The 27,466-nt window shown below is 36.2% G+C and overlaps 1 protein-coding gene across 1 annotated transcript in view; it reads right to left on the bottom strand.

The window, feature by feature from the left end:
- FMN2 (formin 2) overlaps nucleotides 1–27,466 on the bottom strand; it is a gene marked incomplete at both ends in the record, with an annotated part of 150,867 nt that overhangs the window by 79,590 nt on the left and 43,811 nt on the right. The window contains 4 exons of the mRNA XM_082302427.1: nucleotides 6,754–6,841; nucleotides 17,330–17,474; nucleotides 18,517–20,195; nucleotides 23,397–23,429. Coding sequence (XP_082158553.1) covers nucleotides 6,754–6,841; nucleotides 17,330–17,474; nucleotides 18,517–20,195; nucleotides 23,397–23,429 — 1,945 coding nt within the window. The remainder of the gene's footprint in view (nucleotides 1–6,753; nucleotides 6,842–17,329; nucleotides 17,475–18,516; nucleotides 20,196–23,396; nucleotides 23,430–27,466) is intronic.

The raw sequence follows: 27,466 nt of genomic DNA, 5'->3' as shown, positions 1-27,466 counted from the left end.
ATTTTTCTTGCAAGTTTTACTGAATCCCCATTTTAACTACCTTGTATTTAAATTGTTAGCATCTATACATATATATAAGTGGCATTAATTTTTGAATACAACTTTTTTTTATGCATAAATTTATTCAAATCTAAAAAACACGTGACAAATCACAAACAGATTGTTGTGGCAAACATCCTTTTCTTCTAAACATTTTGATTTAATGAAAAATATATATTACTGTATTACTGGAATTTCTTAATGAAAAGGGATTTCTTAATTTTAATAATGCTAAAACCTCTATGTAGTTCAGCAATGTAAAAGTATGACCAGTGGAAATTATTTCTGCTATAAATGAGGGACAAGGTGCTCTTTTTCTCCCTCTCCCCACCCAATTTTTACATGGTACTAACGCTAATAGCACATACTTTTTAGCTTTTACGCTAAGAATTTTGTAATCATTCCTCTTCTGAGAGAGTATACAGTATGCAAATGAGAAATAACAGGACTGCTTTTTTTCCTTTTGGAGAAAAGAACTTTCCTGAAACTTTTCTCTCAAATTTTCGAAGTTACATCAGACTTGCAAGGAAAAAACCCTCGGTTTCAACTGAAACAACAGACAGACAATGAAGTTACATTTTCTTACAAAACTTCTCTATTAAATTACATTCATATGTTCTTAACAACAACAAAAATTCTTTAATTATCCAAACTATCCAATGTGGCAGTAATTAGTCTCTGCTGATTCAAATATTGTGAAGAAAACTCAATATTATTTTCCTCATTTAAAACCCTAAACTTATGTTCTTTAAAATGCATTTTGCATTATAGAAAAAAAATGGTATAATTCTATAAATTTGGGTTTTAAGTGTAAATTACAAAGAGATATATGGCATAAAGCATTCCGTTCCTTTCTTGATTATATTAATGTTTCTGTCCTTCATTATCTTGATGATTGCACATATATTAAAATAAAATTATTATTGAAGTTGTATTTTTCCATTAACAACTGTTGCCATTGCTTTATTGACTTCTGGTCACTGTAAACTAAGTTTCAGAAAATCTTAAGGCAATAGAGGACTTGAGGCATGCTTTAAATACTCAGGACTGGCTTTCAGGACCTTCAGCCATAGCTCAGGGGTTTATGCCACATCCACTGGAAACTCCACCTGTCTCCAAGGCCCTTTGTTGTTCTTCCTCCCTAACTGCATCTGACAGGAGGGGCCAGACAAGGGCTCCAAAATCACTGCTCAATACAGAACACTGTGGGCATAATAACAGCATCAAAGCAATAGAAACATCTGCAGCAATACATATGTGTGACACTCTAATTTAACTCTAGTCTGTATTCTATAAAAGTAATTTTGTGTATTCCATTGTTTTCCTTACCAATAATTTCCCAACAGGAGCTTGTAAAGTAATTATAAGCAAATAAAACATGTAAGCATACAATCTAACAGCAGGCATAATATAATGAATATGGTAGCATAAAGTCAAGAAGAAATAGAGGAATAAGACTCAGAATTATGGTGTGAAGTTTTGAGGAAGTGCTAGTACACAAGACAGAAAAATGCTGAATCAAACCAATCTTTACTTGGGTTTGTCTCTGAAGAATCTAAACAGGTTTTGTAAAGACTATCAGAGGGAAAGTTTAAACCATAATCTTTTAAGTTTTTGGGTGTTTGCATACACAGTATTTGATTGAGGAAAAAAGAGAAACATTTAAACAATTTCAATTTTCTACTGATAAACCAGAAGTAACAGGTAAAGTTTCAAACTTTGTAATTAACCTACACTGATTTCAATCACTTTATTTATCATTAATTTAATAAAGAAATAAAGACTTGCCATCTAACAGAAAAAAAGGTCTTCATATTTTCCTACAGCCAACATTTTTCCCCATAACTTAAATGGACAGAAATAACAATTTTGGGCAGCAAGTTTACTTATACTTTCTAGTATAACAGTGGCCAAATAACTTGATCCAATCATGTATTGTTTTGTCCTCATAACTTGTTTAATCAGTAAGATGTCTTTTAGGAAGGTACTGAAATATTTGTGAAGAATGGGTACTATAAGTTTCAAATGATAGTGCTTGTGCACACACATTATTGTTAGGATAAATAATGCTTAGATCACCTCTGGACTTTCTATAAAATAAACTAATCCTGAGTCTTATTTTCCAGATATTAAGTCATTCTTCCCTGATTGCTTTCTATGTAGAGCATCTCTTGGACCCAGACTACATGATAGTTCAATGCATGAGTAATTCCTGCACAGAAAATTGAAATAATGCAATGTAAGAGATATTTTATCATCCTTCTCCAGTGAAATCATTTAGTCAAACCTTTGACAGTCTCTCCTTGCTCATCATTTCTACATGTCAGCATGAGTGGTCAAGTAAGAAAACAAGCCCAAGATTTTCTCTTGTTCTTTTGTCACTAATAGTCAAATACTAAAGAATAAACATTTGTTTTTCTTGCTAACATTTAAAGTATGTTCACTTCCTGCACATCTGTCTTGAATTCAGGGCAGAAGATATGTTTGTTGTTCAAAGTTGTTCTGCTGTTAGCAGAACAATCTTTGCTGCAGGTATAACTTCCAGTAAAATAAGCTCAAATTCAGATTACAAGGTTGGTTTTTCCCAGCTGTTAGGTGAATCTGCCTGCCTTTTCTGTAATGGTTTTTCCTATTTCATTCTTTTTTGAGGCCTATAATAGGCAGTGCCTTGGCCTTCCTTTTTTTTCCCCCCTGCAGATATCAGAGTGGGACAGGTATCTCCATCAAATTCTGCAGACTACCAGTGTCTCAGAGAGGGGGAAAAAATGACTTATTAAATGAGGATAATGAGAAAAGTCATCCAAAATTCAGAGGCAGAAATCTCCAAACTACTTCTAACAGAGCCAGGGCAACCACAAGGTGCTATGCAAAACCTTACAGAAAAATAGTTAAGAGTATTATAGCAACACAGTACCGGGAGAGACAAACCTTGTTAAGAGAAACTTACTGACTTGGAAAAGATAACAGATAACTTCAAAAGACAAAGAACTGCATATGCCATTTTTGACAAGCTTTTACTTTCAACATTTACAAGGCATGGTTAGAACTAAGGCTATTTTGGTGTGCCAAGGAATAATTTCCATACAAGAAAGAAATACTAGATAAAAATCTCACTGTGTAATAAATGTAATATTTAGCTGCACGAAATACCAAATTTGCCTTTTTTTCCTGGCTGACATCTTCAGTTTAATTTGTTCATTCTATTTTTATACACACACAGAAGAACTTTTTGCTATTCTTACAGCGCTTACTATGACTTGTAAACACAGAGGAAGACACATTGTTTCTTTATAAACAAGGGGGCTGGGGAAGGCACTGAAAAACTTGCTATCTGCAACATGGCTGCAGTTTCAAACAGTTGTTACATTTCAAGTGCAGACAGACAACTTGAACAAAAAGAGGTACTTTATTCACAAGACATTGTCCCTAAATGCAGACACAGGCTTAAAATGGAATTCTATTTTAATGTACAGGATATTCATCATAGCTTACTCTAGTCAATTAAACCAGAAACTTGTTGTATCTCTAATTTGAGCACACTTTGCACCTCTGAAATGTTAAGAAAAAAACCCAGAATATTAATGTTAAACCCCAGGTCTTTTACTCTAGGAAGAAAATCTGAACTATAAAGGAAAAAGAGGTAAGAAGTGCTTATTTGGCATTTCTCAAGCATTGGCCATATCATGCAGCCAAATACAGCAATATTTCCAGTGGGAACAAAATACTGGATAAAGGATATTTGTGGTATACTGAAAACACAAAAGCAAGTAAAATGCCTGGATAAAGTGTTTTGCATAGTTGATAGATGATTGCAAAAAAACCAGGCATCAGTAAAACCTTGCGTAAAATCAGAGAAACCACGAGTACTCGTTTTTGTACTAATTACAGAGAAATGGCACTGCAACTAAAGAGACCAACATTTCTTACAGTTCTAGCCTTGAGTGCATGAAGTAGATGGGAGTTCTGTTAGCAATTAGAATCTACTAAAAATCCCCCATAACAACAAAAATTAACCTAGCAAACTTTAGAGCACTACTAGAAAGATGCGCCAGAGTTCAGAACAAATGTGTTTTGATTATTACAACTACTCCTTCCACACTGTAAAAATGTTTTAAAAGCAGACAGGCTCTGGGCATTTGTCTTACTAAACCTATTTTCAAAGCTGGAAGCAGACATGCAATTCTACAAGCAGACACTTAACAGCCACATAATAAAAGAAATCTATTTAAGATGTATTACAATATACTGAGATCTTCTATTAAATGCCACATCGGATCAGATATGCACAATATTTCACCATCATTTTGTATCTTAAAAAGCAAATAAAAATACTCCAAAAACATCAACCAAAGAACAAAAATTTTACAAGACATTAAATACAACATGTGACCAGGTCTCAAGCTATTTTAAGGTCTTCATCTAAACACAATATGATTTGCAACTTTAAGTACAAAATTTATTAGGTGGATTAGTACCCAGCATAATTGTTTTCTCTTCTGTTCATGTAGAACTTGAAAATTTTTCTAAAGTGCCAGAAAAATACAACACAATAGGTAGCATGCAAAACAAGAAACAGAATATCACACTGCATTGAAAATTTCTCTCTCCTTCTGGTTGCCTTTCTGAGGCCAGTAAAAAAAAAAAAAATTACATTTCTGCAATTTGTATGAACACTGCATCCTAAAAATATTCTTTATGTTTGATATAGAGAATATTTACAAGAAAGCTATATGTTGTCTAGTACCACAAATTGTTGGGAGGGGGACAGGGGGAAGTTTCATTTGACTGCATTTCTTATTTATGGAAAACCACTGCTTGTATTGTACTGAGTGAGATATGTGTAAATTTACATGTCAGTGTACATCAAACATGGAAAAAACTCAAGACATCTACTAAAACCCTGGGACAAAAATCCAGGGGACAAAAAACACTGATCACATTTTTTACTGTAGTCATTGCCATACAACTTAAATAATAATGTGTAAAGGTGCAAATATATCAACTGACTATTTTTGTTAACACAGGCACTCAATCATTATTTGAATTTTTGTTAGTACATTCTTGTAAGTATATTCAAATTGCAGCAGAAAATCCTAAATGTTATAACAGTCAAAAACGTGTAAAAACCTTTCTTTTTAATAAGAAATTAAAATTGTTGCCTACATAAAGGTAAAGCTAAATACTTGGGGTTGTGATGCTGTAATTTCTGCATGGGCTCTATGGTTAGATTGCTCAGAGACCTCTGCATGGAGTGACTGATGCCAGAAATACTGCTGGGTGAGATCTCTATTTTCCTTGCCCCTACCATGCAAATTTATTTCCTGCTCCTCACCACTTTTTCTCCATGCCTATTTTATGTTCTTAAAAAAAGAAAAAAAAAAAAAGACTTCTAGCATCAACCATTTTCACAAATCCCCCCACCAGACAAAAGTTTTCTCATGTTTGTTCAATCACGTCTGCACAGCAAGGGAATAAAAGAACTATTAAATTCCCTTTTGCAAAAACTTTTGGTTTTAGAAAACAGCTATTGAAAGAGGAATATACAAAATCTGCACACAGCTCTTAGATGATCATGTGTGCTTAATATTGTAATAGGATAAAGGTTAAGAATAATATTGTTTGACCCTTTCAACTACTGACATTCATGCCATATTATTGTTAGTGTTGCATGTTAAGCAAGCAAATTTTCAATGAACTTGTGTTGGCTTTACCACAGACACAGATGTTAGGCGGACTCCTTTTTTCATAAGGTTCTCATTATTAACTGAAACCAAGTTGAGTATTTGACTGAAGGAAAGGACCATATCATTGTTTTCAGATTTTGCTCTATGACTTAACTGAACTACATCTGCCAGCTTTGGAAATACCAAGTACTTCTTGGCGCCAGTACTGGCGCCTTGCTCTATGACTACCATCTTAAGCGCTTCAGCTTGAGGAAGTCTAGTAACCATCAAAACAGTTTAATAAAACCTTAAAACTGTGATTAAGAGTTACTCACTAGCTGACAGAGTGCTCTCAAATTTGTTCTATTTATGAATAATTTTGCAAAATAAGCAAATCATAGTAAACTGAATGCATGGCTGTAAATATGTAGCCTAGAAAGTTCACAAGATGTTTTTGTGATTTATGAAGTCTGTGTTATACTTGAAACCACATTTATTTAATAGATAGGCTGGCACTTCACAGGATAATTCAATCTGCTTCAAATCTATCCAAAGCCTTTGGGAAACATAAGGGATGCTCTGAATATAAATGCAATTCCACTTTTCACCTTTTTGCACTACTGTCTCTTAGCATAAATGTGAAAAGTATTACACTCCCCTAAAAGATCTCACTTCGTAAAAAATGCTGTTGAAGATGAAAGAACTCTACAGTTTGTGCTAACCCAAATATAGGAACTATTTTATAAAGCAAATAAATTAAACATTATAATTCACTTTTCTGAATATGTCCCAAGGTTATCTGAATTAAAATAAACAACACATCATTCTTTCTTCCTCAAAAAGACCAAAAATCAAAGTGTCTATATTATATACCACTTATACTGCTGATGTTGAAAGCAGAATATAAATGCCAGAACAAGCTATTTTCAGGAAAAAGAGTGTAAAAAAGGCCTCATATTAATTTATTTTACATATCAAAAGAGATAAATATTTAGCATTTCCAGATTATTAATTATGTGATCTGAGAATAATCAATAGTTATTTCACTTACCGTGCTGAATGTCCCTCATGTCTAAATGAAGGCTAGACATTAATATTCCAACAGCTTGAGATCTTTTGTTACTTAACAACTTGACAACCTGCCAAAAGAAACAACTATTATCATCAATCTGCAGGATAAAGTACAAGATAGTTTGCATTACTAACGACCTATTCAGGAAATAGTTCTTTGTAGTCTATATATACATTTAAAAATGAGCAAATTTATTAATTTAAAAGTTTGTTTCTGCTGTATAAATCCATTACAAGCATATGTAGCTGTGTCACCTAGTTGAATTTAATCCTAAAAGAGTCCCTATAAAGGTTCCCCTAGTCTTCCTTCTTTGTTAGAATGCACACTTTACTTCACACTGATGTTACTAAGTGTATGAAACATGCTGTCAAATAAAAAAAATTCCAACTGTGTCTATCTTGGAATTGCTTTGGTTTCCAAAACCACACAATGATTTCCATCTTTGATGTAAGTTAAAACTGTGAGAATTTATATTTTATTTGAATGTTTGACGTAGTAGGCGCCAATATGAATTTTATTTTAAAATCAAAATAACCACGTACACATTGGGGTTTTCTTTGATCACTTGAAGGAATATAAAAGGTCACAAAGCTTTTTTGTTTTCAAAATAGAAAAAAAACCAACAGAACCAAGCCATCAAAACATCTTGCTTTAGGGGGTTAAAATCAGTGATTAAAACACACTTTCATACATGTTGGTTTTGCAAGCATAAAAGCAGCATGTAATTCAGAGACTGTCTTCCACAGGGCTCTAAATTGTTTGAATTCAACTTGATGTAAATTTTATATCATTGTTAGGGGAAACAAGTAATGCCAGAAAAGGATCTTATCTGTAAAACGACATTATTCTAGATGAAATACTTTTCAATGTGGAGATAGAACCATTGCACAGAAGGAAGAGGTTAATATTTAATCTCAGCAACTTAGGTTGCTGAGTTTTACACTGTACTAAGCACACTGATGAAAACCTTTGAGAGTCACTTGGAGAAAAAAAAAAAAAAGCCACATAATTAGAACTGTAAGATCAAGTCAGGAAGCATATACATATTTTTTCAAGTTACACAGCTCCTGTTGTAGCACCAAGAGGCTGTATTATCTACAGCCACACTGGCAGAATTATTTAAAAATTAATTAACAGAAAAGAGATTAGAAAAAGTAGAATTTAGCCAGAGTAAAGAATTTCATTATTCAATTCACATCTTAAAAAATCAAAAAAGTACCCAGAAGATGTTTGCCCTGTAATTCACTGATTCATTGACAACTTTGATTCACTTACATTTTCAGACACAGGTTTGTACACTGATGCTTGAACAGTAGAAGAGAATGAAAATCCTGACCCAGAACTTTGCCACTGGAACTACTTAGGAACGGAAACTTGAGAAACTCACGGTACTTACAGTATAGGTTTTCTGAGGATGTGGTTGGCTGACCAATTGTTTAATTTTACTTTTTCCCTTTTTAAACCTTCATAACCATTGATTATGAAGATATTTCATCCCCCTTTCTTCACAGATGCCAAACTAGCCTCAGTGAAGTGAAAATACAACAGTAGAAGCCCTGAAGATAAGGGGGTAATGTCTATGTCTCAAACACGGATCGCCAGATCGCTGTGCGGCCAACCAAGGATCCTTGGTAATAACATGCTGTGAGAAGTAACAGGATGTGGCTGGAGAAGGGGGCCATGCAGGGGTAGGGTAGCAATTTTCTGGGACAGAAGCTTTGTTCTGGCTCCTGGAGATAAGCACAACATGGTACAGTGCACATGCGGGAATGAGGTTGAGAAAAGGGCATGGATTGTTGACCAAAAGCCAACCCAGTAGTAGGGGATCAAAACACCAGAGACCCCCCAAAGGCCTCCAACCCATTTCCAGAAAGGTCTAGAGGAATGAACTGTGCATGATAACTGTTTTGCATAGAAAGCAAGAAACTTATCTCCAGGGCAGGGAAAAGTTATCTATGAATAGGTACCCCCATGAAGATCAGGTATGCATGCTCCAGGACTCTGGACATCCCATTAGATGGATTGACACTGGAGCAAGGACTCGTGATCTTTCTCCCTCCCTCTACCTCTTTATTCAAAACCCACCACTGTGTGCTTATACTGGAAGATAAGGCAATGACATACCAATTTCCATGACAAGTGTATAATTTGCTACTAAAACTTTGTAGGCTTTTACGGACCTGACTTTTGTCAATCCTTTTTGACCATGAGCATCTGTACACCTGGGTGTTCCCTTCCCTTTTGGGGTGGGATGCCTCAACAGCAAAAATACTGCTCATTAACCAAAAATTTTAACATTAGAAAACAAGTATGTTATAACTGATGCTCACAAGTTTAAAGACCTAAATTCAAGGCATGGCTACTGATATCACCTGTCAAAAATTAGCAAGAAATTCTTATGCAAATGTAGTATACTATTAGGAATTTAAAACTGAAGTAAAATGGACTAAAATAGGATAGGATAGTCAGATTTGTCTGAATTCAGAGGGGAAATGAATGTGATTCAGAAAAGTATAATTAGGATAACCTGCACTAGTCTTCTAATAGGCTATAATCACTCTAAATATTTTTAAAATGTAATGTAAATTTCATTTAAGCCTGGAACTGAGATAAAGCTGGGTCAATATGAGATTTTCTTCTTGAAAGAGAAGCTGTTACTGATTTACTTCTTTGCAGCTAAAAAAGATAAAGTAGATCTTGAGTAGCAAGGTATAGATCAAAACTTTCTAACAATTAAGGTGCAATCCATAATAGCAACCAAACAAGTACCTTTCATTCTATCGAAAAAAAAACAGAACAAGGGGTTCAAAATTTCAAAAAGAACAGAATTTCTTCAACTGATGTTGCTACTGAACCATACTTACAGAAAAGGCAGAGCAACACAAAAAACCAATGTAGTATGTTGCATAACAAAAGTTCAAAAACTTCACCTTAAAGTAGTGTGCTCCAACAACATCAAAAAGACTGAATTTGGTATGGTAGATGTTGGGGGAACTGTTGATCTCAGCTCCCATTGTTATTGCTTGTCTGAAACAGCTCATATTAACAGCATAACTTTAACTTGCTGGTGTCAGCATATAGTGGGAGTCCTTTGTTGCCTTTATTTTGAACAAGAAAACTATCCCAAAGCTGACAAATAAAGTGAATTAAAAATGAAATGCAAACTTATTGCAAAAGTGCTATCAGAAAACAATAGTCACACAAAGTGGCAAGAGCTTATCTGAAGTAAGCTTGTACATTTCCTGTCACTTGGATGCTGCAAAAATAAAGTAGAAATGGAACTGATGCTGGATACTATGTTGTCCAGAGTAAACCAAAACAAAAGAAGGAAACTGAGAGTACAATATCTTTGTTAAGTGGTCTTCCACAAAACAAAATTACAACTGCATTCAGGTGTGAACCTACCTAGAACCAACCTGACATTTCCAAAGGAAGCAGAACTACACTGTTCCCTCTTGGAGGCCCAAAGATCAGGGATGAGTTGGAGTCTGTTCTTAGGAAACTCCCACTTCTAATTCATAACTCCTGTAATATTATATTTGCTTCAAATTGTGAAATCACAATTTCTCTCTTCTATCAGCATTCTAAAGCTCAGAGAGCTACTAAGATCAGGCTTACAAACACAACAAGGGGACCAAAACTAGAGAAAAATAACCAAATAAATTATGTTGTTGTCGTGCAGGCTAGAACATGATTGCTGTCACTGCTGCAAGACCGGACTTAGGGACCTAATAGACCCTTTCAAGTCCTGGCTTAAAAGTTAGCAGGAAAAAGAAGTTGTTTTCTCTGAAAGTGAGCTGATAGGAGAATAATTATTTGCTGAGTGCCACATCTTGACAGTGATTAGAAGCAAAACAAAACAAAAAAACCACTGTCCTCATGAAGAATAAGTTATCTCTGCTGCAAAATTCTGAACCATGATGATATCAAAACAGTGACAAAGAGCATGACTGTCAGGTGAATGGGTGCAGAACAGCAATAGATAAAGCAGCTTCACATAGAAGCTACCAATTTTGTCTGTTTTTATTTAAAATGTAGGGTTTATGTCAACTTTTATACTAATTTCTATTACGCAGTTCATTCCTATTTCAGTCAATTGCCTGAATACTAGAGTTTCCTCCAATAGAATAGCTGTAACAATACAACACTAATTCACAAAATATGAATATTAGCATAAATGCCTAAAGCAATTCCCACATTTAAAAGAAAAACAATAAAACAAATCAGCTGCATAGTCTGGGCCTACAGGCTACAGACGAGTGACGCCATTTAAAGGCAGAACAACAAAACTTTGATAAATCCAATCTCGACAAGATCTAAAGCCTCAGACACAATACACAGCTCCTTTTTAGTCTGGATTCTGGAACTCTGCTTTAAACAAATTTTAAAAAAATAAATAAAAAGGAAGCTAGAGATATTATCTGCAGCCTGAAGTCTAGGACAAACTTTCTAATTGTTGAGTGGTCCTCATTGAGCAGTAAACAAACTACATGCCAAATTTTTTCCTGATTATTTAACACAAGCAAAAACAGTCAAAGAGATACTTAGTGAAAGGTAATGCAAGACACATGTTTGATGAGAACCCTGAAGCAAAAAATATGAAGATTGCCTTTCCCCAGAATAATATTTAGTTAATGCATGGAATTTTTCAATGATTCTTGCTTTCTGTTTCTGATTTTGACTGCCAGCGCTTAGAAAAATTATCCCAAAGTTCTCACTGGTTAAGAAAAACTACTGTACATTACATGAAGTCACATGCAGGAAACTCTACTTTACAAAGGCCTATTGCTCATACATGTGGCAGGGAAGAGGAGGAAACAACAAAGTTCCAATAAAATGTTAAGAGACAGGATCAGGGCAGTAATGCAGTTACCTTCTCACCAGGTGCTGTGACAAGAAGTCTTTTCTGCAGACTCAAGTATATTTGAAGTGTAAAATGGGCGATCACAGAAGTGGACCCATCATATCTTTCCCATGTATCCTTCTTATAACAGTAATATACTGTTTTACAGGTGGGGGTTTTTGTGTGTGTCATGGGTTTTAGTTAACCTTTTGTTTGCCTTTTTTTAAAAGGCAAATCCGGAAGTAACTTCTGGCTAGTAATGGCAATTGTGAGAGTGGAAACCGGGACTACTTCAAGTAGTCAGGTCACTTTAGTATAATAGGAGATCAAAAACTTTTCCTTAATACCTACATAAAAACCCCTGATCTCCCAAAACCAACACCCAGTCGTGGCTGTCTAACAATATATCCATGCTGATGGCACATAATGATTTAACTGAACTCACAGAGCATCAATAACAAAGCATAATTTTCGGCATCTCTCTGTCTCCTATCCTAACCAAAACTGAAAATCCCCTCTGGAAATTAGCTGGGTTCTTTCCCCACTGAAGATTTTCATAATCTGTATCTTTCTCTTTCTCATACTAGTTTAGAGGCAAGTTGTTAACATGTTATGCAAATTAGTGAAGCCAAGCAGCCATGTCTGAAACTTTATGCTTGAGGGTAGCGATAAAACATAATATTTACTTTTCATACATTTTCTCTATTACTGTGTTGTGTTATTTCATTCATAAAGTTTTTACCAATGTAGATGAGAAACAGTTCATTCCTTTTTGTGCTGTTTTATCACTAAAAGGGCCCTGCTTGAAATTAACATCATAAAACAATTACTGTAGGAATAATATTTCACCAAGAGATTGCTGCCCCAGTAATATTCATCATTTCTATCATTAGGTGAAAAAAATACCTAGATTGCTTAAATTTAGTTAGAAACTAGTTAAGTTAGATAAGCATTGTATTCCTCAACAGGAGGTTGAGCAATAGTAAAATGTTCCTTACTGGAAAATAAGAATAACGTTCTAACTCTAAGGACAGGAGTGGCATTTTATTTCTAGAAGTATTCTCTTACTACAGCTTCTTTGCGTCCAACTTAAAAATTCAAATATCCTGAAATCATTATCTAAACTGTTTTATTGACATCTTTTATGCGCCTAAGGCTTTTGAAACCAAATGAAATTTTAGTAACCTACTATTTATATTCTGGGGTGGAAACAGTGTTTAAAATTTTAACTTCAATAGATTAATAGTGGAATTTCCACTTGAGAAAATATTTAACTTTTTTTCATTTACATGATAGATTATAAACAACTGGTCTGTGATTGAAAAGTTCATTGCATTTTATTGTATTGCATTGCATCATATTACTTGTATAATATTTTCCAAAAGTAGAGTTAGAGGATTATCAGTAAAGTTTCTAAAATGACTGTTCAAAAGTTAGGAAAGTAATCTATGCATGTCAGCTCAGTGCATTCTACATCCTTATTGTGCTGACAGTGGTATCAAGATTTTCTGATTACGTACCATTTTCCCACGGAACCCATTCAATGTATGCTGGCCAATGTTTGCCATGAAGTATACTCTTAATATTGCACTTACCATCATTCTTGAGTATGTCTATCCTTAATCATGAGGTATATTCTTCCTGCTTTACTAATTACATGGGTTTTAAGTGCTGCAACAACTGCTATAAAGCAATTTTTGACACAGGGAGCAGTTTAAATTAGTAAGTAATCATTATGGACTGTGCTCATTCCACACAGTCCACACTAGCTATGGAAAGGGTTCTATGGAAAAAACTACCCAGGCTTGTAAGCAAAACTAGTATTGTAACTACATGGCACGGCTGAACAAGACACAAGAGTGAGTTTTACCTTGTGCTTGCATCAAACACCACAGGTTTGATGAGATTGACAATTTGGTGAAAGGATGATCCAGGTCAAGGACACCTCAGTCTCACAAAAAGTTTCTGAGGGAAATTACTTTAGACAGAGTAAGAGGTGACACAGAATCACAGCTAATATACTCTGTATTTTCAGCTGTCAGATCTCCTCTGTTCTTCACTCCTTCCCCAGTTAATTTTCTTAATCTTCCTTTGCATCACTCCTCTTGGCTCCTGTTTTCCAAACTACCAGTAAAAAGTCAGAAAAAAATCTTCAGGATTATACCTGAAGTCCCTCCTAAGCAACAGGAACAGACCTATAATCTGTAGAATGTCAAAATTTAAGAAACCCTCTATGCAACTAAAAATATATATGTAATAAATTTCTCCATAATTCAAGTCTATGAAACTATGTGGACATGAGCAAAACCAGACTTTGTTTCCTTTCATAACTTTGTCAAAATACACAAATTGGGGGAAAAAACACAACCTAAAAAAACTTGCAGTCTAAAGAGCTAAATTTTGGCAAAGTTATAACAGGGACTTATAATGAAAGTCAGACCACTTTAATAGGTAGCAATGGCAGCTCCACCTACAATACGGCCTATAAAGGACTTTCTTTGAAGATTTAGTTGGCATTCTCATTGAGTGAGCCTGCACACATTTACAGCAGCTGAGAATTTGATATATATGCATTAACAGAGCAAAATAAATCACAGTTTTTGCCATAGCACCAAATAAAGAGACGGTAAGAATAAAATCAGCTGCATTCACAAATAAATATTAACACTTCATTCTTTCTCTTTCTTTAAAGTTCTGGAATGGATTTTAATGTGGCCTTCATTCAATTCTAGGTGTGATACTGATTTTTTTTAGAAGTGTTATAGATTTATATTGTATTACTTGCAGATGATCATGCTGAGAAAACAATTACAACAATTACAACAATAGTTGTGTAGGGTGAAATTAACACACTCATTTAAAAAAAAAAAAAAAACCTAAACAACCCAGAATGATAGTAATTTTACCACTTAGAAAGGGCTCGCTATTCAGAAATAATTATATAATGCGTATCTGTATACATACACAACAAACATATACATACGCTCTATGGCTTAGAGAATAAAAAGTCTTGTGTGCAGAACAGCATTTTACTTCGAAAACATTAATCTTTCACGCACTAAAACCCAAACCTATCAAATCTTTCTACAGATTAGCTAGAATTCTCCCTCCTGCCATGCGGCCTTCTCTGTAAATCCATTTTTATTTTAGCTTACAATAAAAAGAGTTTTATTAAAATCATATGTTTATACAGAGTACCAAATACTTTATATGTTTGAAAGTTATCTGTACATTTTTTCATGACTACTGTTACCAGTGTGGCCAGTACTTTACATCCAATCCATCTAAGCAATACATTCACTCAGCAGACCCTGCACATCAACACAAGGAGCAAAACCAATTGCCAGACAAGAGTGTTTCTGAAAAGCAGCAGAGTGAGGGTCCTGGTTCTGTGCTCTACAGTGCTTCTTCATAGCTCAACAGGTGACAAAACACATCTGCTTTGCATAACATGTCCCTGTAAAAATCACTACAGAAACACCATTTGTAAGATCTTTACAACCCCCGTAACTATCAAAGAAGCCATGTAAGTCCATAACCACTTAGACAGCACTTGGTGCTCCCTGTAAAAAACATACTTGTGGAATTACAGCCATTCTTTCCCCAAGGAACTGTTTCTTCTCCTAAACATGGATGGACTTCATTATCCAAGTGTTTACTGCAGTATAAATGAAGAGAATTCTAAAAATGAAGTCCTGCATTCCAAATTGCTGAGAGGGTGTACGTAGAATATATTTGTGAAGCTGTTCTATTTCAGTTGTCTCATGGCAGTACTCTGAAAAGCCCTAACTGGATTCTTGCACGAATATTTAACCTTGACATCTGCAATAAAGGATAGCTCTCATAGCTCTGATAAAAGCCTATGATTATCTGTTTGGTCAATCTTTTCTCCCCAGATACTTCAATTCAACAAGCCAGACTTCTCTATTAAGCAATTTCTCTCTATTTTGGAGAGCAGTACATTTGTTTCGTTATCAGAGGAAAAGAAACAGAGGATTCTCTTCTCGGAATTAAGGTGGCCCACAGGACTGTTTGTCCTAAATGACAGCAATTACTTTGATTGCCTTAAACTTCTGTGTGGAAACTTCTGTCAGAAAAAAATTCTCTTTACAAAGAAGTTAAGAACAATTACTCAATTTAGCTTTACCTACATTTTTTTTAATTTACTGAAAAGACATCTAAATTTTTGGCATTGCAAGAAAAAGAAACATTTAGCATTAAAATGCACATCTAATATTTATTCATAATCACTGTCTTTAAGCTCTGTTTATGTTCGAGAAGTAAGCAGTCATGCTTTCTACTCTGTTGAGAGATTTTCATCACCAAATCTTATGAAATATGCAGGGACCAACAACATCACTTTGCATTCTTTTGTTTTACTTAAACAACTATGATAGTAATTAAGCTAAGAATAACCATTAAAAAGGGCTTTTTCTAGAAGGAGGAAGGAGGAGCAAAAATCTTGCACTTTGAACATTTAGTGCAGGGCAGCAAGACAGCAGCAGAACCTTACATTTCCTCCCATCCCAGTTAGTACAGCCTAGTGCAGCACAGTGGGACATGTGTTTGCACTGTCCTTCCCATCCATCCAGAGAAAGGTTTTATCCAACACCTTGGGATAATTATCCTAACTTTTTACCAGTTCTGTTGCCTGCAGCAGGTTGTCAGCACAGTAAAGGACATGTGCATTTATATTGCTGACCACAATGTGTATATGGGGGCAACATCTCCAGAACTAAGTGGTGGAGAACTAACAGGTCATATTCAGATATAAAGTCTAGTGAATAGATATTTTGAAGAGTCCCACTGCATATCCAATGTGGAAAAAAGTCTTGTACAACATTAACCTGCATGTCAAAAGATGATGGAAAGAACTGCCTAGCTTTGAATTGAGTAGAGGAATATGAAACCAAGATAAAACAAGAATTTTAACTGCTTTTTAGGATCCTACATAAGACCATCCCCTCTGTGATCCAAAAGTTTAATTGAAAATTACTTAGCATACCACCACAATTTGATTTTTACACAGATACCAAGGGGATTACAGCCAAATAGTCATGTAAACATTCAGATTCAATTCTTTTACTCAGGGGTTTAAACTTCTACATTTTAAAGTATGCTTCCCATTTTTATTATATTGAACACCATTCTGTCTCAAGAAACCTGTTTGATTAATACTGGATTTTTCCCAGCTGTGCTTGTCATTTGTTGTCTATATAAATTTCATATTCTTTATATACATAAACACAACACAAACTTAGAACCACTCTGATTGGTATAACACTAGGACTTAGATTTGAAGCATAATTTTTCTCTGAAGTCATGGTACTTCACGTGCAACTCATTATTTAATGTATAAAATTAATCAGAATAATATATATACTACTCCTTGCACATCTGCAGTCAATTTCAAAGCGTCATATATGCACCTAATTATTTTGGTATTATTTTTGTTAAAGTGGATAAAGCAAAGATATCTTTAAGAAAATACATACTTGAGAAGTAATTTATGAAAAAAGAAATCTTCAGTCTTTAACATGTACAGCTTTGAAATCCATTCTACATTCTCTCCTTTTCTTATTTTTCTGTAGTGTGTGTATATATATATGGTAAGAATTCCACACAAGGCATAATTCATCTCAGCTGCATGCAAAAATCTGTCTTTATGTAAAAAACAGCCTAGAAAAGATCCAAAATTAAATGAGTACTCACTTGTTTAGTCTTTGTTTTTGTAATGGTGTCCGAAATGGGTTTCTTCCTCTCTTTAACAGCTGTTTTAGAAAACAGTTCTTCAAACTCATGATAATCTATGGAAGGCTCTTCAATTTTTTCCCACACAAGTGAAGCACTAGAATCTCTAAAGTTAAGCAAAAGACCTATGTAGGGCAATGTCAAACTAAATAAGGTCATAAATGGAGGAATTAAAAAATAAAATAGCAGCAATTTAAAAGTTGTTGCCTAAATTCTACTAGCAGCATTTTGATAAGAACTACCATTGATTCTCCCTTATACTTCTGGGTTTTCTTCTGTGTTCACACATGAATGATATAGTCAGGCTTATTTATATTCACCCACTCTACATGCATAGGAATAGAAAGAGGCTGTATATAGGCTATAAAACATACAGACATGGACAGGAAGAGAAGTAGAAATAGTTATTTACAGACAACCTGTGTGACAGTGGCAAGAATTTGAAAAGAAAGAATAAATTCATCATTAAATAACAGCAGATGGGTTTTATAATTACTACTCAGAGACATAAAGGAAAATATTTATAAGGAAACTTTTTCTCATGACCGTAATGATCTTTTACAAACAAAAACCTCAAAAAATATCAACAACTGAAACCCAGTCATGTCAAAGTAAGGGCTATCAGAATTGCTTTATGCAAATAAATTGCAGATTGAATCTGTGTCTGCAGAGTGTACAAGGTGGAAAAAAAAATTATTTCTAGGTCACTGAAGAAAGGAAAGAGAAGGATAGAATGCATTCAGCATACCTTCATTAGAAGGAAGACACTGCCAAAACTTACAAGCTGCTCCAGAGATAGATGTTACTTTGAAATTTGAGGGGAATCTCAAATATGACATTTTGAAAAACATTTCACAGAACACCTGGTGGCACATAGTCACGCCTGGATCTCTGATCAAAATGTGAAATGTAACCCCAAAGGACACTGAAAACGCTACCATCAAAGAACTTCCATGTGCAAATAACTTTTGCTCACTTTAAAGAAAAGGGGTACCCTATTTATGTATCCAACTAAATATAAAGTCTTGTTTGCCCCGACATCCTCTCAGACACCTACCTAGCAGTAAAGACTTTTGCAAATAACAAACAATACTATCAAGACAGCCACAAAGCAAAACCACCACTCTCTACACAACTCTGTGACTTACCTTTTACTGTGAAGCTGAATTCTTGTCCAGTAAAGAGGCTTCATTGGCCGAGAAGGCTCTATCACATGTTTCCTGCTCCCTTTCTCCTGATTCATCCCCATTGCAAATAAACCAGATGGTAATGGAGGAGGAAGAAAACCACAGCCCTGTGGGACTGCTGGGTAAGTGGTGCCCTGGACTGATGCTGGGAGGGGTGGTGCACTTCCAGGCAATGGTGGTGGGGCCGGAGGAGGCATCCCCAACCCAGGCAGAGGAGGGGGTGGTGGAGGGGGCACACCTACACCAGGCAGAGGTGGTGGAGGAGGTGGAGGGGGCACAGCTACACCAGGCAGAGGAGGTGGAGGGGGCACACCTGCACCAGGCAGAGGAGGTGGAGGAGGTGGAGGAGGCACACCTGCACCAGGCAGAGGTGGTGGAGGAGGTGGAGGGGGCACACCTGCACCAGGCAGAGGCGGTGGAGGAGGTGGAGGAGGCACACCTGCACCAGGCAGAGGTGGTGGAGGGGGAACACCTATACCAGGCAGGGGTGGAGGAGGGGGTACACCTGCACCAGGCAGAGGTGGTGGCGGTGGAGGAGTGGGTGGAATGCCCGCTCCGGGCAGAGGTGGGGGAGGTGGTGGCAGTCCTGCTCCAGGAAGTGGTGGTGCTGGGGGTGGCAATCCCAGGCCAGGTGGAGGAGGAGGTGGAGGAGGGACACCAGCTCCAGGTAAAGGTGGTGGTGGAGGGGGAGGTGGGATACCCCAACCAGGCAGAGGAGATGGGACTCCTGCACCAGGCAAAGGTGGTGGTAGAGGTGGTGGAGGGAATCCAGGACATGGGAGGGGAGGAGCTGGAGGCAGCATCGGTATCTCCCCACTTGGCAAATGTGGAGGAGGAGGGAGAGGTGACATCATGGCACCTGGGAAAGAGTGGTCCAGGTGTGGCACTGCTGAAACAGTAGAAGAAGGGAGTCCTGAGGCAGGTGGGGGTGGTGGCGGTGGTACTCCTGCCATAGACATTGGAGTAACAAAGGAATGGCCATGTGCTCCAGGCAGGGGGGCAGCCTGTTCGGTTGCTGGCAGTGATGGGGGAATGCTACATGTGGGCTCCAGGGGCAAAGAAGGGGGATGTTCGCTACAAGTTACATCTACAGTACTTAGAGGCTGATGGGAAACTGACGTTTCAGTCTCTCCTTCAAATGCAAGGGACGAATCAACTTTGGGTCTTGGAAGAGGCGACTGTGGTATACTCGGTACTGATTGGCTTGCATCCAGTGGCACTGAGATTAGCTTCGGTGACAGAACTAAGGAAATTTCAGAACAGAATGTGGGCTGTAGTTCTAGATCTGGCACTGAACTTTTGCCCCCTTCTAAGTGTGGTGGTGGGGGTGGCTGTGGCAGTGCACTAGCTGAAGGCATTGTATGTGTTAAATAATCCTCTGTTGGTGACGTTTGTACAGATCTCGCCTGTGACACAGTCCTGGGTGTGGTCTCCTCTTCATTCCTTTGAAGAGTCACACTGCTGAGTTCCCCAGAGTCTGCGTGTGTGTGCTCATTTTCCTGCTCCCTCCCAGCAGTCTGTACCTCTGCAGCAGGGAACTGTTTCTCTAGTTCTGCAATTTTTGTCCTCAGATCCTCAATAGTCTGCTCAAGTTGTTGGATGACACTGGCACGCTCCTCAGATTTCACCTCAAAATCATCCTTTCAAAGAAAACAAATAATAAGCACAAAAGAGAATAACATTTATCACTATATACAACATTGAATTTAGATCAAGAATATTAGATCAAGAATACTGGTATTCGAGAGGTTCCAAAACAAACTAGTTATTTTAAGGCTTTAAAAAGTGAGGAATAATTTTGGCTAGCTACATTTTAATTGGAAGTAGACAGTTTAGGAAAATTACTTGCTTCAGTATTACACTACCTTCATCACTACAAGCATATTTTAGACTGTGATTATACCTGTCAAAACCAAAAATCAGTAGTAACTCCTCCCTCCCTGCAAATATCCTGACCAAGAAAACAACCAACCACTGAGCACAAGTACTGCAAGCATTTGCCTACACATGGATATGCGGACATGGTGGTGGGAGGGCTCAGCATTACTTTAATTCTGTTAATTGGAAAAATGTTAAGTGTTTCTTCAAAGGGATGCACCATGCATAACAGACTGAACATAGTATTGACAGCTGCATTTCAGTATATACCTTAATGATACAGCACAGATCAGGAATGCAGAACACTACAAATGCTCTCTTTTGGAAAACAGCTAAATCTCAGGACAGAATAGTTATGCTTTTCTCCAGCCAGCATGACTAGGGAAGAAAAGAAGCAAGACAAAACTAAGGGAGAACTTTCCTCCTACCCCAAATTTATGACTCCTCTGCCAAGTGACAGACTGTGGTAGGAAAGATTTCTTCCCAGAATGGTTGATCTGTATTAGACAGATTACACATTTCTTATCTCTCTGAAGTATCTGATCCTGCTTGCTGTAGACTTGAGTCGAGGAACCATTAACCTTAAAGGCACACTAATTCCTACATTTTTACAGAAATACCAGTAATAAACTGTACTGAATTTAATGGATATGTGCTTTCATCCAAACCTACCAATAGAAGCAACCTTGTCCAAAAATAGCCATTTGTGCTTATTCAGGATTGATGAACAGGAGATAGACATGACTTTACAACAAAAAATTTTCTAATAAAGAAATTATTTTCTAGTTGCATGCATTTAATTTTTAGTACTTTTGTTCTCTCTTTCAATTTGAAATATTAGCCAGCACTTCAAGTATTTAGTTGAATTAAATTGTTCATGCAACAGCTTTCATGAGTGGTTACAGTCAAACTTGTTTAGTGCCTCTTTATTCCCTTTTGTAAAATCATATGCATCTCAGGCGAGACCATAGGCTTACTTAATAGGAAATATTTCAAATATTCAGATTAAAGATTTTGTAAAGAACCCTACAAATAAACATACAATACTTGATATACCAATTGCCTTGATTTGTTTCAGAAAAATGTTTTTTCTCATTTTTTGACACATGAAGCATTTAAAAGTAATTTTTTTTTCTGGAAAATGGAGTTAAAAATTCCCCAGCTGGGGATTATTAATAAAATATTATATTCATTAATACTTTAAAAAAATGTTTCTGCACAGGATTGGTTTTCAGACACAAAAATTCAATTTCTTATTTATCTTAGAATTTCTTAGTTGTCTTAAAGTAATCCCAGAAGTTAAACAGCAACTAGTACATTTAAACAAATTATTGTTTGATTTTGAAGTACCATTATCAAAAAACTTACAATCTCTTAGATTGTTTGAACTTTCTGGAACAGCAGTTTGAACCAAAAGTTATGTATTTCAACTAGGTCTCCCTACCACAGGTTGAAAAAAAAAGTAAAACAGAGAAAGGAACATGAAAAAATGAACAGTGAACAGAGTTACATTAACATAGAGTATAATAAGAACGGAAAAAGGCTGAGAAAGACATTTCCATTACAAATTACTCATGGTGCTTCAGTCCATCCAGTTTCCTTTAATAACTCAATACTTCGTAGCAGCAACAGTTTTATTGAAAAAATTCTTAATAAAGGAGGAATCCAATATTGTTTATCCCTTTCTCTCTTCTGCTCTTATCCCCCTAGCAGTCACCTGCAAATACCATAAGGCCTATCAGTTGTTCAAAAGGCAATACTATCAAAGGAAATGTGTTGCTAGGATTATTAAGGCCACACACCAGTTTTCAGCTGAGATCAAATACAGTTTCCCCAGACTGTAATTCTCCTAAGCTCCCACTTTACACTGTAAGAACACTCCAGCAAGGATTTTATAAGAGATACGGCAAATTCATTTCTGCCATAAACAAACTGCACCCAACAGGATTAAGCACAATATTCAGTGGCTCTGAAGAGATTTGCCTTAATGATGGCTGATCTCAGAACAGTTGCCTGTTTTAAAAACTCTTTTACTCTGGAGATTGGATTCAACTTCTAACAAGAAAAAGAAGTAATTCTTGAATACTGAAATTCTATGTTAGCTGCAGGAAAAACCTAGAATTCACTGTTCTCCAAGACAATTTACCCTGAGGATAATGAAATTTCTTTCAAGAGAAGAACTGTTTTTTAAAGTTTTTTAAAAATGGGCAATCCAGTGAGATGAATTAGCAATTCAGACAAGAAATGAAAATATACTGATGCATTAAAGGAACTGTTTAGCCCATGCCCTAAGAAGCAGTGTTTCTGCTGTCCTTGAGATACGACATTTCAAACAAGCTGGTGATTTTCTATCTTATTTTACCTAACAATCACCAACATACCCAGGTTTTCATAGAAACAGCATTAGTATGAACAAACAAGACTTTGATGTGAATGAAGAGATATTTATCCAGAGGATGTGATATACTTACATTTATTTGGTCTAAAAACCAAAGAAACCAAAAGCAAAACAAAACATGGCCCCTGCATTTATGTGTTTCATTAATTATTTTAGACAGAGATATTTTTCATTTAGACTTTTAAGGTGCCCTCAGAGTAGTTTAATTGGATTTTTGCCTTTGCCCTAGTTTAAAGTCTACCTCTAGATCTGAGAGGGCTTATCAAACAACTGTAAGTCACAGAATGCTTCCACTATCCTCAACAAAGAAGGAAATAAAAACTATATAAATCCAATCAGAAATGAAAATTCTACAATTTTCTTAGAGACTAAGCAAGAGTCTACTTAATTTTTCATACATGTAAAAGATGGTCAAAAGCTGTTGACAAGGATCAGAAGACTGAGACTAAAAATGCACACATAATGAAAAGAAGTTTCATTTTCAATCCAGGGGACAATTCCACAGCAGAAACCTATGGGGTTTAAAAGAGATATGAGGAAACTCTGTCTTGCCTAGAGTTCTTACCCAGGACCCAGGTACTGTGGAACAGTCTTCTTTCTGTAAAGAAAGAAAGAAAGGTGGAAGCTTAACCCTTGCTTTATCCTGGTGGCTTGACTATGAAAGAGTGAGCAGGAAAAAACATTTCAGAGATGTATGGCTATAGAACAGTGCCCAGCATTTCCCAAACAGGCTGTACATGTTCCATGTGCAATGAGTTGGATGCTCAGTCTGGGACCGATGTCCTCTTTGGGTTGCACTGCTAGGATTGTTTGTATACAGATCTGGGAATATTTGCCTTACTGGCTAAATGTTGTACACTTGGATCTGCACATGTACATTTCATACAATTCATTCCAATCTTGTCATGTTTCCACGTGTGCACATCAGATGTCCAGCATAAAGCTGATCTAAATGGATAGAACATGTCCAGGATCTTCAAACATGTAAAAGATCAGATTTCAGCTACCTCCTGCTACAGAGTTGACAACCTAGTTTCTCAGATGAGTGACTGAAACCTATAGACCCTTCTATAACTAAATTTCCAGGCAGAAAAAACCCACATCGGTGAAAGTCAGCCCTAGTCTATACGTATATATAGACACATGTATATGGGTGTCTGTATTATGTATTTGTTTATATCTATCTATCTCTGCTTTCATTCACTTATATGCTTTATGAACAGCCATAATGTATCTTTTTTTTTTTTAATAAACATAATGACAGTTCTTAATAGCAATTTTGGGATATTTGAAAAATAAAGACATATTACAGTTTAGTTTTAGAAGTTAATACCTTATACTCTTGCAAGTCAAAAAGTTGCATCAGCAGTTTGATAATTTTCAGCAACTTGTCACTTAGTGTAATGAAATTTCCTCTCTGAATGGCATTTGTATTTAGATGATAAGATTATATTTGCTTTGATTTTTTTTTTTTTTGCCAAAAACTTGACCTTTTAGTTTCTCTACATCACAATTCACGAATCAGAGTCTATGCTGCTACCTAGTTGCAAGAACACACAGGAAATAGAAGCATATAGTTAAACAGGATTAAGATGGCAAAATAAGACCCCTCAGGTCTTCTAGTAAGTGTGCCTGGGAGCACTTGGTGGTATTAGCAGTGCACAGTTACTTGGAAGGATGCTCTTTCCAACTGTTCTGTTAATAAATGCCTCTTTTCTACGCGAAGTGAAACATTTTTGAACGCGCACGCTCACCGAATGGCACAAAGTAGAGCCACAGTAAGAATTTAATTCAGTCAGAGAAATGTGATCTCTATTCAGGTTTCTCTCTTTAAAGCTGTCTCATTTTCAAAGCTACTTCTTGCAACTGCAGATCAACCTTAAGAAAAGGAGACACAACATTTAACAGGCATTTTTAGTGCTACAGTAATTGGCAAATGAGAAGTACTGGTGGAGACTTGATTTGCATTCAAACAAAATAGCATCCATCTAATTAATTCTCACATTTCACTTAATCTCAAGGCCCATTGCAGCATGTTATTTTTACAGGAGTAGAAGTTGAGTCAAAATTTGGCAAACTTGCCAATAGCATCAGGGAGAACTGCCGAAGGAGTAGAATTAGTATTGGATATTAGTTTCTTCCTCAGACTACCTGATTAAAGCCTTTTGAGGGAAGCTTTTACTATTCTGAAGTTGCACATACGGGGACAAGGGTAGACATTTTCACAATAGTCCATGTTTCTTCCTACAACCACAAGGAAACATGATGCAGAGCTTCCCAGTACAGCAATGAATGAGCAAGCCCTGAAACAAAAACAGTGCAGTGCATTGTCCTGCCTGAAGTCATAAAACTTACGTGGTGGGTGTGAGCCACTCTCCCACTCTGTGACACATTGCAACAGATGGATTACACCACCCTGCACTATGCTGGCAATGGCCTGTGTAGCTCTTCCTATCCTAAAGAGCTGAGACATGTCTAATCAACCAAGTGGTTTTGTAAAAACCTATCATGTGTGACAACCCCAAACCATTACATGCAGAAATCAATGATTATTGAAATAATTTGAATAATTTCAATAATTATTGAAATTCAAATAGTTCAAATAAACGATCACAGAATCAACAGGGAACATACACCTTTGAAGAAGGATGCACGCATTGCAAATGCCAACTTGGAAAGCTGGAAGCCAGAGGAAAAAGAGCTTAGTTTCTTGAAGTTTCTGTTCCTGAACAGTTTGAATTCCTTATCCCTGAGCTAAGTGTATTTCAGAGGATAAGATCTCAGTTCTTTACAGTACCCACTTTAACAAATAATCAACTTGAGATACATCAAAAATTGAAAGAGTTTTCTCTCTTTAAGGTGTAACTCTGAACTTAGTTGGAAAATAACCTTAGGTTATCCCCAAGTTTTACTACAATAGAAACCTCAAAAGAATTTTTGTAGACAACAGACAAGACAAGGTAAAATAAAATCTGACAGAACCACTGACCACCCTAGGAGATGCACAGGAGTCAAGTTTAATTACTGTAGTCTTACATAATATTACTCTAAACCTTCAAAAAATAAGCTTGTGGAAGCTTAACCCTTGCTTTATCCTGGTGCCTTGAGTATGAATGAATGAGCAGAAAAAAAATACACTGAGAAGTGTATGGTTTTAGAACAGTACCCAGCATTTCTCAAACAGGCTGTACATGTTCCATATGCCATGAGCAATGTTCTGATTGTCCAGGCTGAAAAACCTATCAGAAAGTCCCTCTCAAGTCTTGAAGGTTTCTGTCCTGGCCTAGATAAAATTCATTATTAGAGAGGCATGAAGCAATACAGCAATAAATAACACTTCAAAAAGGGTTTACCCGTACACATAGCTTAATTTAGCTCAGAAATTTGTTTAACTGTTCCGTCACTTATCCAGTGTAAAACAAGTATGTAAATGAGACTGGGTATTGAAAGAAAAGTTGAACTTTGTTAATTTTAATATAACCTTATTTTACCTGTTTCTGGCGTCTTTTATTTTTTGTGCTGTGGATTGCAAAGAGACTGCTACTGAAGATGAAGAGATAACTAAAACCTAGCCACTTATGTCAGCAGTCTATAAGCAACAGGTACCTTAAAAGTCACATATTTCCTTAAAAGTTGGGATAAAAACTGTCTGGATTTATTTTCTCCTCAATATTAAATTGCTTATTGAAATGCCTATGACATGATGAATTGGTTCTTTTCTTCTATCACCTGTGTTTGTTCTAAAGTATTTCAACTATGAATCTAAAGTGTTTGGTTAGTTTTCCTGTGTATCCAGGCCAAGGCAACAATTCATCTCATTCTGTTAAAACACAAAATCTGGCATACCATGAGCATTACTCCATTGACATATTAGAGAAAGGTGTTAAACTTTTTCACACCAGACCTTTCCCTGATTTTCAATTCACCTTGAAACTGACCAGCAACCTGTAAAGCAATCACTGTGCAAACTAATTCTATTATTGTATCTGTGCTCTTTATATGCAAAAACTGTAAGCTTTTATGTTAGAAATAACAATAAGGATTCTATGAGCTAAAATGTGAACATAAATAGTTTAAATTTAATGCCTTTAATCTCTAGTAAGGGAGATCAAAAAAGCTAATGATTTTCCAGGTGACTTTGCCACATCCTGATAAGCAACTGTCCAGAGTATACTTCTACACAGTACTTGCCCTTTTTATCCAAGAGTTCAGCCAGACAACCAAATGGGAGGTTCACATGTTGCTTTTGTTTTAGGCTTCCAGCAGGGAATAAGAAGCAAAAAAATATCCACAGTAAGAATAAATCTTTGTAGATACCCTGAAGCATGAGCCTACTACTCACGACAGAAAAGGTCTGGGGAAATGGAATGAGAGCCTTCACAAATGTATCCATAAACATGCTGAAGGCAGGGGCCTGAAAGTCTGTCATCTTCTTTAATTCTTTAAAGGCATGAAAGCTATATTAAAAACAAAGCTGTATCGGTCTGAGTGAAAGAGCCTTAAAAAAAGTCAATCAAAATCAAGGAATCAAAAATGATCTTTAGGTATTAAGAGGTTAAGTAAAATTATTTTGGTATCATGGACATTTCAAAAAGCAAATTGTTGAAATGTTGAAAAAGTTGAATAATCATAACA

Source organism: Coloeus monedula (genome assembly GCF_965178545.1).
Source record: "Coloeus monedula genome assembly, chromosome: 2".
Lineage (NCBI taxonomy): Eukaryota > Metazoa > Chordata > Aves > Passeriformes > Corvidae > Coloeus > Coloeus monedula.
Note: the sequence above shows the minus strand (reverse complement) of the source record. Positions and strands in the feature narration are given on the sequence as shown.